Below are 17,574 nucleotides of genomic sequence, written 5' to 3'. Positions count from 1 at the left end.
AGTTCCAGACTGTTCCCTCTCCACCCTGGCATGGCAGAAGTCACCCTTCCCTCTTCAGTGCCACCATACCCCTGGGCATACTCCACTTCCACCTGCCACTCTTATTACTCACGTGTCCATTTCTGGTGTTGAGCTCTTTGAGTGCAGGGACAGTGTTCATGATTGAGTAATGCAAACTGGACAGTCACAAACGACTGAGAACCAAGAGGTCACTTTCTCTTCAACAGCTAAACCTAACATTGTTCTTGAGCCCCCAGCCTGCCTAGAGGAAACAGTTGATTTGAACTCATTCTGTTAAACTTAGTCAACTGAGCACTTCTTTGGAAAGGGACAAGTTTGGGGAATTTGTTTCCCATTTTCACAATCCAACTCAAAGCTTAGTCACTTGGATAAGGACTTGGTTTTTTAATGGTTTTCTTTTTCCCTCTTCCTGTCCTTCTCTGGGGTGACATTTCGATCTGAATAGAGCAGATGCTCATGTAAATCTATGGCAATGAGACCACACTCCAACTGTGTGATGACCCTGAGTCCTCCTACTATCTCCCTGTGGATCTCCCTGTGTCTCAGGTCCCTGATCCTCCTTATCATGGGGTCTTCACTGTCTCTCCTTTTCATTCAAACTCTAGCCTTGTCCTTGTTGCCAGTGCGGCATCAAGTTCTAAATCTCTTGCAAGTCATGAGCAGGCTGTTGTTATTGTTCAGTCCCTAAATTCTGTCCGACTATTTGCAGCCCCATGAACTGCAGCACACCAGGCTTCCCTGTCCTTCACTGTCTTTTGGAATTTATTCAGACTCATGTCCATTGAGTCCATGGTGCCATCCAACCGTCTCATCCTCTGTCACTCCCTTCTCCTCTTGCCCTCAATCTTTCCCAGCATCAGGATCTTTCGCAATGAATAGGCTCTTCACATCAGGTGGCCAAAGTATTGGAGTTTCAGCATCAGTCCTCCTGATGAATATTCAGGGTTGATTTTCTTTAGGATTGACTGGTTTGATCTCCTTGCTGTCCAAGGGACTCTCAAGAGTCTTCTCCAACACCACAGTTGGAAGGCATCGATTCTTTGGTGCTCAGCCTTTTTTATTGTCCAACTCTCACATCCATACATGACTACTGGAAAAACCATAGTTTTGACTATACTGACCTTTGTTGGCAAAGTAATGTCTCTGCTTTTTAATTCTCTGTCTAGGCTTTTCATTGCTTTTCTTCCAAGGAACAAGCATCTTTTAATTTCATGGCTGCAGTCACCATCTGCAGTGATTTGGGAGCCCAAGAAAATTAAGTCTGTCACGGTTTCCATTGTTTCCCCACCGATTTGCCATGACATGATGGGACCAGATGTCATGATCTTAGTTTTCTGAATGTTGAGTTTTAAGCCAGCTTTTTCACTCTCCTCTTTCACCTTTATCAAGAGGCTCTTAAATTCCTCTTCACTTTTGGCCATTAAAGTGGTATCATCTGCATATCCGAAGTTGTTGATATTTTTCCCAGCAATCTTGATTCCAGCTTGTGCTTCATCCAGCCTGACATTTGCATGGTGTATTCTGCATAGAAGTTAAATAAGCAGGTGACAATATACAGCCTTGATGTACTCCTTTCTCAATTTGGAACCAGTCTGTTGCTCCATGTCTGGTTCTAACTGTTGCTTCTTGCCCTGCATACAGGCTTCTCAGGAGATAGGCAAGGTGTAGGGACAGTTAGAATCCCGGCTTGGTGGATCTTGAACTCTACTGCCTCTCTACAGCACAGACACCACTTTGTTGGCAGGAGGCTCCTGTGAGGCGGCCTCCCTGCAGATTTCTGAATAAAAGAGGTTCATATGAAATGGTTTCATCACCATTATTCCTTTATACAACTCCCACTTCCAAAAGGGAGCATCCCCACCCTGATCTTATTCTCTCAAGCTCTCCAAGCTCTATGCCATCAGCCTTGGAAGGACTTTTTTTTGTGGGTCCAAAAACATCCCTTCTGTCATGTTCTGCATTCTTACGCGATCATCATTTGACTCTATGTTCAGTTTTCCTGTTTCTGTTCCTTTGATATATAAAATCTAATTGGGGGAGTCCTGAGAGAATTATTTTATGTTTATTGAAAGCTTAGCTTTTAAGATTCTTCTACGAATCATGACACTGAAAATGCATTCACTGTTCAAGAGAGTATTAGATTGAACATTGAATGTTATGTGCCCTTCAGGGTCATGTAAGACATAGTTGAAATAAAAAGAATGTGGAATCCTTTGGAAGAAATTACACTGGTACTCAATATTATGGTCATGAGAAGTGTTGGTGTTGAGTTAGCAAGTTACACCAAACACTGGTGGAGAGAGGATTCTGAGGACACTTATATAATCGCAGACCACTATAGCCTTCAGCGCATTTCACTGTTCTTGGCTCCCTCCTGAAGCCTTTCTGAGAGATAGTGATTTATCATGGTCTTATTGAAGATTCCCAATTCTATACTGAGGCTTCCCAGGTGGCACTAATGGTAAAGAAACTGCCTGCTACTGCAGAAGATGCAGGAGACGAGGTTTTGATCCCTGGGTTGGGAAGATCACAGAGAGGAGGGCATGGTAACTGACCCAGTGTTCTTGCCTTCAGAATCCCATGGACAGAGGAGCCTGGCGGGCTGCAGTCCATGGAGCTGTACAGTCAGAAGTGACTCTGCCCCCACAAACAATTCTATATTGGATTTTTAGTTGAATTGTGTTGTTTGTGAGCAATTTACATGGTAAAAACATGGGCAGATTCCGTTTCAGTTTATCTTGATTTTTAATGCGTGGGTGAGGTATCTGCCATGTATGTAGCAAAAAGAGATACATTCATCAAACAAAAACATCTCCTCACCATTTATTAAAACCTTGCAAATGTTTGTAATTAGAGTCAAATAGATCTTAATGTACTATTCCCTTGATAAAGAGTGTCCTCTTTCAGGAAAGGTGCTAATCTGTGCTCCCTCAGATTGCCTTGCTTGCAAAAAGCCAGTTGACTCAAGCAGCCACAACGAGGGGACCCCCACTGTTCACTAGTTAACGGAGGAAACCTAGGTCTCTAAATCAGGGTCTTGACTTTATATGGACAAGGATGGCTCTGCAGATCTGACAAAAGCAGTGAATTTTCTCAGCAGGAAAGTACAAGATGAATATACAACATGCTGCCTACAGTTTCAAGGTATATACAAGCCCTGCTCAAACCACTTAAGAACCCTTGATTTAAAATGGCAAATAGCACACCCAAACCTCCACATTGCCTTCTGCATTTAGTCAAAATTATCCTTGAAAACCTTTAAGTTGCTGTGAAAAATAATATGCCTGGTTTATTATTCTAAAATCTTGGTATATTCTATAACAGCGAGCAAGTATGAAAGACATACTTTTACAGTGTTTTTAATTACAGGGGAAAAAAACAGCATGAAGTTGTTGAGCTTCTAAAGTTGAATATGAAAAGGTTAAATGAACATATGATGCAGCTCCATTCAATAAATCTGACATGCAGTTGCAACTCTAGAAAGAGCTGCTGGTGGGACGTCTGGTGTCTGCAGTGCCAGCACTGGAGACAGGAAGATTTGAAATAAAATTTATCCCCTCCCAAGAATCAAGGGCATTCATCTTGACTCTGTCTTTCCTTCAGACTGCATGTGTTTTTTTAAAAAAAACAGACAATATTCATGTTAAATTTCCGGTAATATCTCACCATGATTATTATATGCATTCTCTTTTTAATGTCTAAATAATGTCTTGTGCTTTGCTATTTAACTTGAGAAAGAAGTCAACTTTTTTGGACTTGTATTTTCAATCGTAAGTCATCATCTTGAATAAATAGACACAAACACATACACACACAGAACTAGATTTGACTGTGCAATGGAAATTTGAAGTTTCATTGTTCCAACCTAGAGTTTTGTGATTTGCAAATTCACTACTTGAGGTTGGTAATCAGTGGACTTTTCTTACTGTCTTTTTTCTTTTTTTTTTGTATGTGTGCTCCTGCTGTCTCTCTCCCCTGGCACCTCCTCTTGCAGCTGTGTAACGGGGGCTCCGTCACCGAGCTTGTCAAAAGTCTACGTAGGTGCAACCAGCGGTTGGACGAAGCAGTGATCTCATACATCTTATATGGGGCCCTCTTGGTAAGGATGTCCTTCAAGGTGGGGTCGAGGGGGCAGTTTGTCATTGGTTGGCTCCCCACAGCATATTAACAAGGGGAAACTGCTCTATAATATGCAAGGTGTATTAACAGCAGGGAGGTGTAGCCTAATATGGACTTTGATTAGATTTTAATAGTAGGGTAATTGTTTAAAGCTAACCGTTGCAAATTTTCCTTTTCTCTTTCCTGTTGTTCGGTGGTGATGGGACTCCATGAAGGGCCTTCAGCATTTGCACAATAACCGAATCATCCACCGTGATGTCAAGGGGAATAACATTCTTCTGACAACAGAAGGAGGAGTTAAGCTCGTTGACTTTGGTAATGACTGCTTGTCGTTTGTTCTCCTGATGTGTGCAGTTTAGCCAAAGGCAACAATTTATTGTGATCTCAGAAGACCGGGGCCTCTCTTCTGCACCATAGGCTAAGGGCCTTTCCAGTGACATACAGGCTGGAGAGTAGGGGGAGGTTCACCAGATGGATCACCCTAGGAGATGCTGTTTGTTAATCTATTTTCAGCTTTAGAAGCAATTTTATTAAAGAGAGAATATGAAAGTGTTTCAAAAGACAAATTTGATGGGAAACATTTTGGTTTGTTGGGAAGGATTTCACAACTCAGGGCAATTGTCTATAATTTACATTTTGTCTATTATTCTTTTGCATATGAAAAGAGAAAAACGTTTGGTCTTTTAAATGACTTTCTCTAGCCTCGGGCATACTAATTCCCAGTGAGCAGAAGGTAAAATAGTCCTTTGGGTCTGGAAACTAACATCCCTTTAAATTGTGATTATTGCTGCTACATGTGAGGCTGGTTGAACTGGAAACATGAGCAGGAAATGGAAGGGTGAGAGGAAACGGAGAGCTGTATCACCTAAGGCCAGAGAACTATTAAATATCTCCTTACAACACTCCTTGTATTGAATCCAACAAACCATTTGATCTTCCTTTTAAGTTTATCAAATGGTTTAATCTTCTAAATGAATTTGACAACAGTTAGTCCTTCAGCATGACTGCTGTAAATAATGAGAAAACATTTACAGAAGCACTTTTTAAAATGTTCTTTTTCAGAGTCAGCATAGGAGGAGAAAAAATGATTTTGTATGTTCATTGGTTTATTGGTTAGAAAGAATTTAGTGTTAAAATGTATCAGTGAATCATTTGCTCAGAAGAAATGACTCAAAGATAAATGAAATTGCACTAAGTAATTGGTCTGTTTTTTTAAAAAGCAAAGAAAAATTTTAGGGTGTTTAAATAGAATTTAAAGAACCCTCTCTGGCTTCCTAATAAAGAGTAAAGAATGCAAGCAGTTAGTGGAACTACCCTCAAAAAACAACCCATGGTATCCATTAGCAAATCTATGCCTAATGTTCTTAAAGATATGTTCTTTGCTGATGAGCACATGTATCCAAGTTTTTTAGTTCTTATCGACAGCATTAGTGGCAACTGTTGTTACTGTCTTAAGGGCTGCAGTAGATTTCTGCTTGGTATAAAACAGTACCTTATATTTGTAAAATGCTTTTCAATTTATGTCATTTTCACAGTTGTTCCCTTGATATTTAAGAGCTCTTTGTGTTAGGTGTAATGAGCAGTATTATTCCCAGTTTAAAGGTGGGAAAACTGAGACTCTTTGTGAGGTTGTCTGCTCGAGGCCTTATAGGAAAAGGCATAATTGCTATGGGAAACAGGCCTTCTGACTCCTAATCCAATTCACCTTTACTTCTGTTGTGGCATAAAAAAGAGAGCTGACCAAAGACTAAAACAAAGTACATGGGAATTATATTAAAATTCAAATCCTCAACATTGAGCCCTGGATAATAATAGTCTTAGTCTGTTTCTTTTTCCATTTGACAAATGTATTTTTCTTGACAGGTTTCCAGCCTTCTAGGTATGATAAGGCACTGAAAATTTTTTCTGTCTACACTGATGTTCAATTATAGATAATACATGCCAATTTTCTTCCTCCATCAAACAAAGCACCATTTTTAGAAAGATATCACCTGAAATATTTTTGAAATATAGTAGGAAGGTATTTGGGGTTAATCCTAGTTATTGATGCTTTCTTTTGATTCCAATTTTGCAGCAGTACAGATAGAAATATTCACTAGAAAAAAAATATCCTAGTGATTTAGATAGTGTGAGACATGCTCATACCTAGTTTTTGGTAAAGTACAGCCTGTGGGCCAAGTCTGACCTATGTCCCATTTTTGTATACTCTATGAACTGAGAAGGATTTTTATATTTTTTAACAGTTGGGGAAAAAATCAAAAGAAGAGTATTTTATGTGAAAATGATATGCATTCCTAAATAAATTTTTGCGAAAACACAACCACATTCATTTGCTTTTGTGTTATCTGAGCTGCTTTTGCAGAGTTGAGTAGTTGTGACAGAGCCTTAAGCTCACAAAGCCTAAGATATTTGCTGTCTGACTCTCTGTGAAAGAAGTTTGCCAGCCCTGGTCTAGCATCATCATCTGCTTGCTGCTGGATTATGACAGGCTTTTCTTGTAGGTGTCTCAGCTCAACTCACCAGTACACGTCTACGGAGAAACACATCTGTTGGCACCCCATTCTGGATGGCCCCCGAGGTGAGCAGAGGGCATCTATTTCTGTGTATTTATTGAAAGCCTTGGTACTATGCCTTTTTTATGGGAAAGTCACACACTTCACGAAACTTTCAGCAAGAAGAAAATCCTTTATCCTCACTGAACTGTGAGAGTTCTGATTTGGTGGGTGAGAGTGATGACATTTAATCTCAGGACTAGGTGACAGAGGCCCATAGAATACCTTCAGGCAGTTAGGAAAAAGGTGCCCCCTCCAGAAGATGCCATGTTCTCTGAGCATCATGGCTTGGCAAGTTCATCCCACCATTGTGTAAATTAGAAGAGGTCACCTTCCCTGGATAGAGGCAGACCCAGTGACACACGGCTCAGTGAAGAGACAGATTTCAGTTCCAGGTGGCCTACAGAACAATATGCCATAGTCCTAGCTATTTTTTTTTAATACTGGATATATAACAACTTTATATATATATATATGACAACTTTATATATATATATATACCTTTTCTGTATCTCTAGTAAAACCTGGGATTTGGGTCTAATTTTTAGTTCTGGTATCACCACAAAATCCTCTGTGAAATGACACATATTAAAGTTTGCAGAATTTCCAGGCTAGATACCAACAGAGCCTGAAGCACAGCTACAGCTTTGCTTGTCAGGTCAGCACTGAATTCCACAGCGCTCTGGCCTGGGATCAAGCAAATGGGCTCTTTTAATAAGAGGACTTGTGTAGTCATCTCCTTAGAGGTGGGGGGGAAATGTATTATGAAAAACTACAAAGCCAGCAACATTCAAATGAACAGTTTTCATTTAATGAGACAAATGACATTGTCTTGTGAAACTCAGTTGTCCTTTGCAGTGTGAATCCATTTCAGAGCATGACAGCATGGATTATTTTGAGTTACTTAGTCATTCTTATTACCACATACCGTGTGGTGATCCGGTTCTCCCACCACTTTACTCTGTCTCAGCTGTGTGATCTCCTTGTTTAAATAGCGTCTCCTTTGGGCTCTAACCGGTACATCTCTGTTGACTTGATGCTAGCTTCATAATAAAAATAAATATGGGCATTGACATTGTGTGGCAAATGACCATCCAGATAATCTGGAACATGTTTTTTTACTGCAACTTCTCCCGTTTCATTATTACATATAAAATTATCATTGAAACAAAGGCTGCTGCTGCTGCTGCTGCTAAGTCACCTCCGTCGTGTCTGACTCTGTGGGACCCCATAGATGGCAGCCCACCAGGCTCCCCCATCCCTGGGATTCTCCAGGCAAGAATACTGGAGTGGGTTGCCATTTCCTTCTCCAATGAAACAAAGGCAAACCATAAAAATTTTCATAGGGATCGCATGAACTCTACTTTGAGAAACACTGCAGGACAAAGTCAAGATTCCTTTGGATGAGGAATAAAACCACTCACATTCAAGCCTCTCTGCTGTCCAACCTCATCTCAGGTTACTTTCCCCCAATTTACTTGTTTTTAATGCCTCAGCAGTAGTGGAAAAACAAGTAATTCCCCAAATCTGTCCTTATATATCATTCCTTTAAAACTTTCTATATGTTGTTACATCATCTGCAGTGGCCTTCAGAACTCTGCAACTTTCCTCCTCAATCTTCAAGTCTCTCTCAAATGCTGTTCCCCTAGGAAACCGTCCTTATCCTCGGCCAACACTGAGGCTCTTTTCCCCGAGTGTCCACTGCAGCCTTTACGCTCTCCATTAGCAAGATATGACCATTGTACTATAGTTCTTGACAAGCAGGTGTTCTAACTGAACTCTAAACTCTAGCAGGGACCTGGGATGCTTGGCTCTCAGCGCAGTGCTTGGTATAGAGTAGGTGCTCAATGTGCATCTGTTGAATGAATGAATATATTTATTGGTTAAAAAGGAAAAGTCAAGGAGAAGACGAGTTTGGAGGGTAGATTGAGGAGGGCTTTATGACTATTGGTATTCACACATTGCTCTGTTGATTTTGGTTAATTTATTATTAAAGGAAAGCATGACTGAGGCCACTCAGTTCTTATTTAGGGTGGCATAAGTCAGAAGATGGTGTTCCCATTCCAGTCTTCAGCAAGTCGGTGTTCTCAGAAACACAGAGCACAGAAAAGAGAAGGCTGCTCTCGGCTTTATCATTTCTCATGAAGTGTCCGTGACTTTTAGGGTTCAGCTGGGTTGGAGAAAATAGGTGGAATGTTTCTACTAGGGGCAGTTTAGTGGCCCACGGTGAGCTTCTGTTGCCCAGATTGCCTGGAACTGGTTCCCCACTTATCAGGGAAAAGCTAGTGTTGCATCTTGCCTGCTATAGTGGATAGATTGAGGAGTAGGCAGATTATGGTATGGAGACCTTGAGAGTGCCTCTCAGGAGCCAAGTGCCCAGTTTCTGAGTATGACTCAGAGGTTCTCTCAGAATGTGTGCTTGCATCCAAGACACTTCGGAACCAGGCTGCAGCTCCTGGGACTCAGTCCTACACTCTCCTCATGTTTTTATTCCCCAGAGTCTTTTTGCTCCATGACCCTCTACAAGAATGTCCATAGGAAGAATCTTGCACTTGTCAGTTCCATTCAACAAACTAAAAAATAATTATTTTATTGAAGTATAGTTGACTAACAATGTTGTATTAATTTCAGTAGTGATTCAGTTATACATATTTATATTCTTTTTCATATTCTTTTCTATTATGGTTTATTACAGGATATTGATTATAGCTTTCTGTGCTATACAGTAGGTCCTTGTTTTTTGTCTATTCTATATATAATAGTTTGCATGTAACCCCAAACTCCCAGTCCATCCTCCCCTACCCACTCACCCCCTTGGCAACCCTAAGTTTGTTCTCTTTATCTGTGAATCTGTTTCTATTTGGGTGATAAGTTCATTAATATCTTATTTTAGATTTCACGTATAAGTGATATCATATGGTATTAGTCTTTCTCCTTCTGATTTACTTCACTTAATATGATAATCTCTAGTTCCATCCATGTTTCTGCAAATGACATTATTTCATTCTTTTTTTTATGGCTGAGTAGTTTTCCTTTTGGGCTTCTCTGATAGTTCAGTTGTAAAGAATCCACCTGCAATGCAGGAGACCCCAGTTCAATTCCTGGGTCAGGAAGATCCGCTGGAGAAGGTATAGGTGACCCACTCCAGTATTCTTGGGCTTCCCTTGTGGCTCAGCTGTAAAGAATCTGCCTGCAATACGGGAGATCTGGGTTTGATCCCTTGGTTGGGAAGATCCCCTGGAGAAGGGAAAGGCTGCCCTCTCTAGTATTCTAGCCTGGAGAATTCCATGGACTGTATAGTCCATGGGGTCACAAAGAGTCAGACAGGACTGAGCGACTTTCACTAGTGTTCTTTTCAACAAACTTATACTGTCCTTCTGTGAGGCCAGGGTTTGGGTCAAGAGGAGTCCTTGAAAGGATAATCAGTAATGGTTCAAATGGATATTGTCTTTATATGATGGCCTGCAGAGTATATTGACCTTAACATGCTTTCATTTCTGCTTATGCAAATAAGTGGTATTTAGATTAAATATGGGAGAAGGCAATGGCACTCCACTCCAGTACTCTTGCCTGGAAAATCCCATGGGCGGAGGAGCCTGGTAGGCTGCAGTCCATGGGGTCACTAAGAGTCAGACACGACTGAGCGACTTCACTTTCAGTTTTCACTTTAAGGCATTGGAGAAGGAAATGGCAACCCACTCCAGTGTTCTTGCCTGGAGAATCCCAGGGACAGGGGAGCCTGGTGGGCTGCCGTCTATGGGGTCACACACAGTCGGATATGGCTGAAGTGACTTAGCAGCAGCAGCAGCCAGTGTTCTTGCCTGGAGAATCCCAGGGACGGGGGAGCCTGGTGGGCTGCCGTCTATGGGGTTGCACAGAGTCGGACATGACTGAAGCGACTTAGCAGCAGCAGATTAACTCTGACAGCAGTGCACGTAATGCCAATGCCAGTGGAATAAAACGACGGCATGCCACAGTGCCTGTCCTTTGAAAACACAGTTGAAAGACCCTTGATCCTATTTTACTTTTCATAATTTATCTAATTTTTGGCTGTGCTGGGCCTTCATTGCTGCTTGGGTTTTTCTCTAGTTGCAGTGAGCAGGAGTTACTCTCTAGTTGTGTTGTGCGGGCTTCTTATGGCGGCTTCTCTTGTTGTGAAGCACTGGTTCCAGGTCATGTGGGCTTCAGTAGTTGCAGCACGTGAGCTTAACAGTTGTGGCCCGTGGGCTCTAGAGTAGTTATGATGCATTGGCTTAGCTGCTGCTCAAGATGTGGGATCTTCCTGGATCAAGGATTGAACTTGTATCTCCAGCATTGGCAGGCAGATTCTTTACTAGCGAGTCACCAGGGAAGCCCCTATTTTATTTTTCAGAAATTGAACCAAATTATTTTTTCCCTTTTGCATTTGCATTTTGATTTCACCAGCCTGAGAAACTCCAACATCTATAATAATTCAAATAGGCTACAGGCTTCAAACCAGGTAGCTGATGAAATGTGACCAGACGACCGTCAAGTGTTGACTTGCAGTCCAAACAGCAGTTCACCAGGGCAGTTCGAAGCTGCAACATGAATTATCATATTCACAACACTCTCCACTTACTTTCTCTTGCCACCTCAGGTAGACACTAGGAAGGTTGAAAGATGCTGAGTGAAGGTGGTATCAACTCAGCTATGTAGGAGAAGAAAAATTCCAGGGGTGCCCTCAGTGTTATAATACTTTGAAACAGTGCTACTGGGGAATTATTGGCTGGCATAGTAAGAGTTATTCTAGAAGTCAATAGTAGAGTCTTTTTTTCTTTTTCTTTTTTTTAAACAAACTGAGCATGTCAGTAGCATACTGTGACTCAGGAAGATGATTTTAAATGGGAAAGAAAGATGCTCAACATTAGAAACCAAGAGTCGGGTGTGACTGAGCGACTGAACTGAACTGAATCACATTGCATTCTCTCTGAGTATTCGCTTTCACGTGGCCATCCTGTTATAAGGACACCAGTAATACTGGCTTAGGGACCCATTCTGCTCCAGTATGACCTCACTTTAACCAATTACATCTGCAGCAACCCTATTTTCAAGTAATTTCACATTCTGAGGAGCTAGCACCTTAACCTATCTTTCTTGGACGACACAATTCAACCTATAACAACTCTCCAAAATGCTTAGCACTCCTCCTCTGTAGTAAATAATTCAGATTTCTAAGGTAATCAGCCAGTCATTTTGAATCTACAGATCCTCATGTTACAGGTGGTAGGTTAGTTAGCTCAGCTTTGCCTGTCTGCACACATGCGCACGCATACACACACACACACACACACACACACACACACACCCCTCTCTCTCTCAGCCTTAGGTGTTTGAGGCAAGCACAGTTCTTTTTGCATGTGCTAGAATGTACCACATGTTCTTCTGGATATACATAGCAAACTGCCTTCTCACATGGAGCCTCAACACCTTGAGGATTCTGTGCTATTCTACCTGCTCTCTGGTCAAGTATTTTGGGATTATCTCCGAGATGCTTGGTGTAGGTCACTTCCCTCAACCTAAGTAACAGTGAGCCTCTGATCTCCCTCCTTGCCTGTGACTGTGGCTTGTATCATATATATATATTGGTAAAGCGAGAACTGCGTTAACTCACACGATCCTCCATTTACCCATGTTTATTGCCTCTTTTCTCCGTCACTGTCTCCTGATGGCCAGTTTCTTGAAATAATATGAATAGTAACATCCCACATCTGCATAGAACTTTTACAAATATTGTTTTTAAGCCCTCGCTACCTGTGACGATGCCAGTTAGTTAGGCATGATGACATTGATTTCATAGAGAAGGAGTCTAAGGCTCTGCCAGGCTAAGTGCTCAGGAACACTGGGTGGGTGGGTGGGTAACATTAACTGGAATCTTTGTGTTGTGACTCAGTGAACTCAGGCACTTCCAATACAACCCATGCCCACTTCAGTATTGGATTGCTTGGCTAGTGTTTGCACTGAACATCTGCCAGATAATATCCTGCTTCATAGCAGAAAGGGACACAAGCCTGATTTATGTTTATTTATGGTGATGGCAGGGATGTAGGACTAGTTAATCCTTAATCTACCTTTCCTACCATCGCAGGTAGTGAAGAATTAAACTATTTATAAATGATAGAAAACCAAAGAAAGTGACCAGGATCATCATTATTGTTTTTATTGAGGATATTTGTAGACTCTGTTAAAATAATGCCTTACAGTTAGCTGGGAAGCACTGGTGGGACCATGCTGATTGTTAAAATACTGAAATACTTTTGTCCTAGATGGTAAGTGGCTGCCATCCAGAACCTCTAGAGTACTCTTTGGCCACCAGAAGTGTCTGTCTTTTTCCCTGGACACCCAGATTTCCTAACAGCCCAGCGTATCCACGGGATAATGACTAGGAAGAAGGGTGTCTTAAGAACCAGCTTCAGAGCCATGTGTAGCTGACTGGCAGATGGTTTGGATATTTCACCTGCTCAGCAAGCATACAGTGGGAAGAACACTTGCAGTTACTGAGGATGTACCCGTGAATGCACTGGGGCTAGGGTGGGTGCTTTTTTAATATGTTGTTTAATTTCATTCTCACAATGGCCCTCTGGAGTAGATACTGTTTTCTTCATTTTACCACTAAGGAAAGTGAGGCTCAAAGAGGTGTAGGAGATACTGTGTCCAGATTCACGTATCTGGTAAATACTGGCGCTCTTGGACTTTCCAGAGAGCATGGGAATCCAGGTTCCATTTTACAGGTGAGGAAACTAAGGCAGGGAGAAGATACTCTTTGAGCTAGTTCAGACTATATTTGGCCCCAGAATTCAGGTCTCCTAGTCCACTGGCCTGGAGAAGGCAATGGCACCCCACTCCAGTACTCTTGCCTGGAAAATCCCATGGACGGAGGAGCCTGGTGGGCTGCAGTTCATAGGGTCACAAAGAGTCAGACGTGACTGAGCGACTTCACTTTCACTTTTCACTTTCATGCATTGGAGAAGGAAATGGCAACCCACTCCCGTGTTCTTGCCTGGAGAATCCCAGGGATGGGGGAGCCTGGTGGGCTGCCGTCTCTGGGGTCGCACAGATTCAGACACGACTGAAGTGACTTAGCAGCAGCAGCAGCAGTCCACTGGCCTTGCATTCTTCAGCTTCAGTGTTTTCATATGGGATATATGGTTAGGAAAATGTGTGCTGAGCTGGCTCCTATGTCAAAGCCGTGCAGAGACAGAGGGGTGGTAGAAGAACACTCTGAAACTGGAGTGTGAGCCACATCATTTTAAAAGACTTACATGAAGGACCTATCACCTGTAATTTATAGGTTGATTACACTTTTCCCTCTCACCAGTGAGAGAAGTAGCCTATAGATTAAGCATCCAGTTTACTTGGCATCTTCCTAAAACAGCCAAAAGTCTGTTTCTGTATTAGAAAGCAGAGTTGTAGATGAAATAAACATTTGCTTCTTTTTAGAAATTTTTTTTTTTCATTTTTACTTCCATCTGCTGGTTGTTGCAAACAAGAGCTAATCAGCTGAGCAGAGAAACAGATGTGCTGTGACGGCTCCAAAAATGGGTCTCTCTCTGCCTGGCAAAGGGTCGTTGGCAGGGGATGGTTGCCATAACAACCAGCTTACACCAATGCAGAAATATCACAAGCTTTTTGCAACCACTCTTGCCTTCATTAATTATGCCATTCCTAGCTAAACGATACAATAATGCTATTTCCTTTGGCACTGCCAGGAATAGAGATGACGAATGAGATGTTTTGTGCTGATGGGCTGAGAAAGTCATAAACCACTACAGAGCTGAAATATTATTGTTGTCATTATTACCATTTTGTTCCCTAAGCTCTAGCTAATGGGTTTGGCACCCAATAAGAATTAATAGCATTTGTTGAGTGCTTACTATGTGCCAGGCACTAAATGCTTTGTATGAATTAATTCATTTGTAATCCTTACAACAACCCCCTGAAATTACTGCTATTACTGGCTCAGTGTTTTAGAGAAAGTAAATAAGTCACAGAAAGTTCTTGTCCTTGAACAGCTGTTAAGTGATGACACCAGGATTTAAACTCAGATATTTAGCTCTAAAATCCCTGCTCTTAACCACTATACTAGAGCAAACTGTTTATGACTACCAGTATACCAGATAAGATGAATATCTTTTTTTCCAAGTTAAAAATTATTTTAGATAAGAATTATACTTTCTAATATGTTGAGGAAAATACAATATTTCAACATGACACTAGAAACCAGTGTAATTAATGCCTCAGAGAAGGATCTGGAAAAGAAAAATAGCGAAGTTCTTCAGAATAGAATTTAGGAGATTTAGATTTTAGTTATATCCCTGCCACTCATTTTTAAAAAGTGAATGTGGTTCAGTTACTTTAATATGGCTTCATTTTTGGTAGAAAAGATAAGAGTACAAATTTTGGAGTCATAGACCTGCGAGCAAATAGTAGGTACTGAAAGGTTGTTGTTGAATTATGACACCGGGATTCTTGGCCCCCGGAGGAGAAGAATTCAATCCGGGGCCAGAGACGAGGCTTGATCGCTCAGAGCTTTTGTGTAACAAAGTTTTATTAAAGTATAAAGAAGATAGAGAAAGCTTCTGACACAGGCATCAGAAGGGGGCAGAAAGAGTACCCCCCTGCTAGTCTTTAGCTGGATGTTATATCGTTATCAGCAGTCTGTTAATGAAAGAAAGGAATGTCTCAAAACTAGAATGGCACCAGGCCCCTCACCCATAGGATGTATTTTGGGATAATCTTGGCTCCAAATGGTTCATCTTGGGCCATAAAAGGATTAACTTGAATCTTGAAGAACAGCAGAGCACCATACAAATAGTGTTATTTACATAGATTAGAGGAACAATATCGGAGTATAACATACTGGTTCATCAAGTAGGTTTTGAGCCCAAAAGGCGGAACCGACTTGAAGACAGAGTTTGGGGTAAATGCATAGTACATTAGCATAGCTTAAAATAAACATTTCCATAAGAAAAAGGCATTGGTTAACTTCTGGTGAAACCAGGTGTAATGGCAACACAGAATTTTAAGAGAAACCTCCTTTTATATTTGTATAGAGAAGGAAAAAATATTGCTAGTTTGTTTCCTCCTGCCGATTAAGAGAGATAAAAATGTCTGACACTTGCAGGCTATTTCCTCCATTTGGAGACCCCTCAGTACCATGCTTACACACCTAATTATGGACCTCAGGCAAGTTATTGAATATTCTGATTAGAAAGATGGGAGAAGTTAAAAGAGGTAAAGTGAGAAGGGAAAAAAAGCAGCCTCAGAGGACAAAATGAAATGATGTCCTGAAAGTGCTTGCTGCCATACTCATCATACTGTGTGCTGTAAAAGTGGTGGGGCCTGTTGCCTGAACCCTGCCTTTCCTGCCCTGTTCTCAGCTCAAAGAGGACTGGCCTGGGTCGTCTCTGCCTCTGAGGTCCATTCTGTGTTTCAGAGAGCAATTGATGGTTTCTGGGGGAAAGAGACTTCCCACTCTCACATTCCAAGCCCCTGGAGTTCCTGGAGTAATGAAGAGGGGGTCTCTCCAGGCTCTCAGTAAGGGTGAAGTGATGACAATGGTGAGACCTTCAGGGTCCGATTTTACCCGACTCTGTTTTAAAAGGCTGGGGATTCTTGGGACCCCACCTGCCAATCACTTCACTGTGAGGAGGCTTTGGTTGCTCAGGAGATTCAAGTGAGGGATTTAGAACCTTGGATCATTGACTGAACGACCTGTGTGTCTTCCCCCATAACATTCATCTCTGAGATTCTGCAGCCATTTGTGTTCCCTGATTCCCCCCAGGTTCCTGGGTCAGCCTGTGAGAAGCCAGGATTGCCTCCCTTCTCCTTCTGGGGCAGACCCTACCTGCATGCCCAGGGTGGTCCTGTCTTTGAGAGTCCTGGAGCACAACCCAAACACTTGGGGCTGTGGTGGGTGAAGGGTCACAGTGACTAATGCAGCCCCAGGTTTCACCCTCAGCTTCAGCCCCAGCTCTCCCCACAGCTGGAGCTCTGCAGGGTTGAGCCATATATCATCTGTCACTGTGGAGGTGGGGGGCTGGCCCCGGAGGTGGTGATGACTTGCCAATACCCTCCTCCTGGCAAATATAAATATAGAACCCCATTTGAGGCCTCAGCTTCCAGATGTGCAGAAGCACGTGGGGCCCCCAACCTGCCTCCTGCTCAGGGCTGAGTAAGAGGTATCAAAGTCACAGCCTCTGTGAGCATTTCGAATTCCCAGACTGTCCTCCCACCCATCTCTGGGGAGGTGAGGAAGGTCAAGGCACCTATTGTTTCCCCTTCTTCATCCACCAAAGATGAAGAACTGTCCCCTCGGGGGCAGAGGTGTTTGCTGAAGAAATGTCAGAGCCTGCCTCTGCTCCTGCTAGGCTCCAAGTCAAATCACCCAGCAGCTACCCTCTGGTTAGCGCCTCTGCTGCCCTGCCCCGGGAATAGGGACTCATCCTTAGGGAAGGGGAAGGGAGTTCACAGCTAGGCCAGTGCTGCCCTGCCTTCTCGGCACGATGGGCCCTGAGCTGTTGGAGGAAAGCAGAGGGAGGCGGGCAGTCAGCATTAGGAAGGGGACCCAGGGGAGCCTGGGGTGGGCGTGAAGCCGGAGCAGGTGGGACTTGTATTCATGGTGCTCAATTACGTCCCAGGTTTTTTCCATACTTTTTTGGTTTTAAAAAGGTAAAGGAAATCACTCTTTGCTAGGACTGTGTGATATTCCCAAGGGTGCCCTGGTTCGCATGGTGATGTCAATCTGGGAGAGGACATCACCCAGAGACCACGTGCAGATAAAGGGGTGTGCCCCTGCGGGAACATTCAGGTGTTTTGTTGGATTTGCTTCCCTTCCAGTTTTTCAGATGTAGAGGAGAAACAC

At 42.5% G+C, this 17,574-nt stretch overlaps 1 protein-coding gene across 1 annotated transcript in view; it reads left to right on the top strand.

Annotated features, from left to right (window-relative positions):
* The window catches only part of MYO3B (myosin IIIB), a 427,435-nt gene that overhangs the window by 8,750 nt on the left and 401,111 nt on the right, over nt 1-17,574 (top strand). The window contains 3 exon segments of the mRNA XM_052652976.1: nt 4,016-4,120; nt 4,356-4,455; nt 6,642-6,718. Of these exon segments, the coding sequence (XP_052508936.1) occupies nt 4,016-4,120; nt 4,356-4,455; nt 6,642-6,718 (282 nt within the window).

Source organism: Budorcas taxicolor, chromosome 2, assembly GCF_023091745.1.
Source record: "Budorcas taxicolor isolate Tak-1 chromosome 2, Takin1.1, whole genome shotgun sequence".
NCBI lineage: Eukaryota > Metazoa > Chordata > Mammalia > Artiodactyla > Bovidae > Budorcas > Budorcas taxicolor.
The sequence above is the reverse complement of the archived record's forward strand: the minus strand, read 5'-3'. Positions and strand labels throughout refer to the sequence as shown.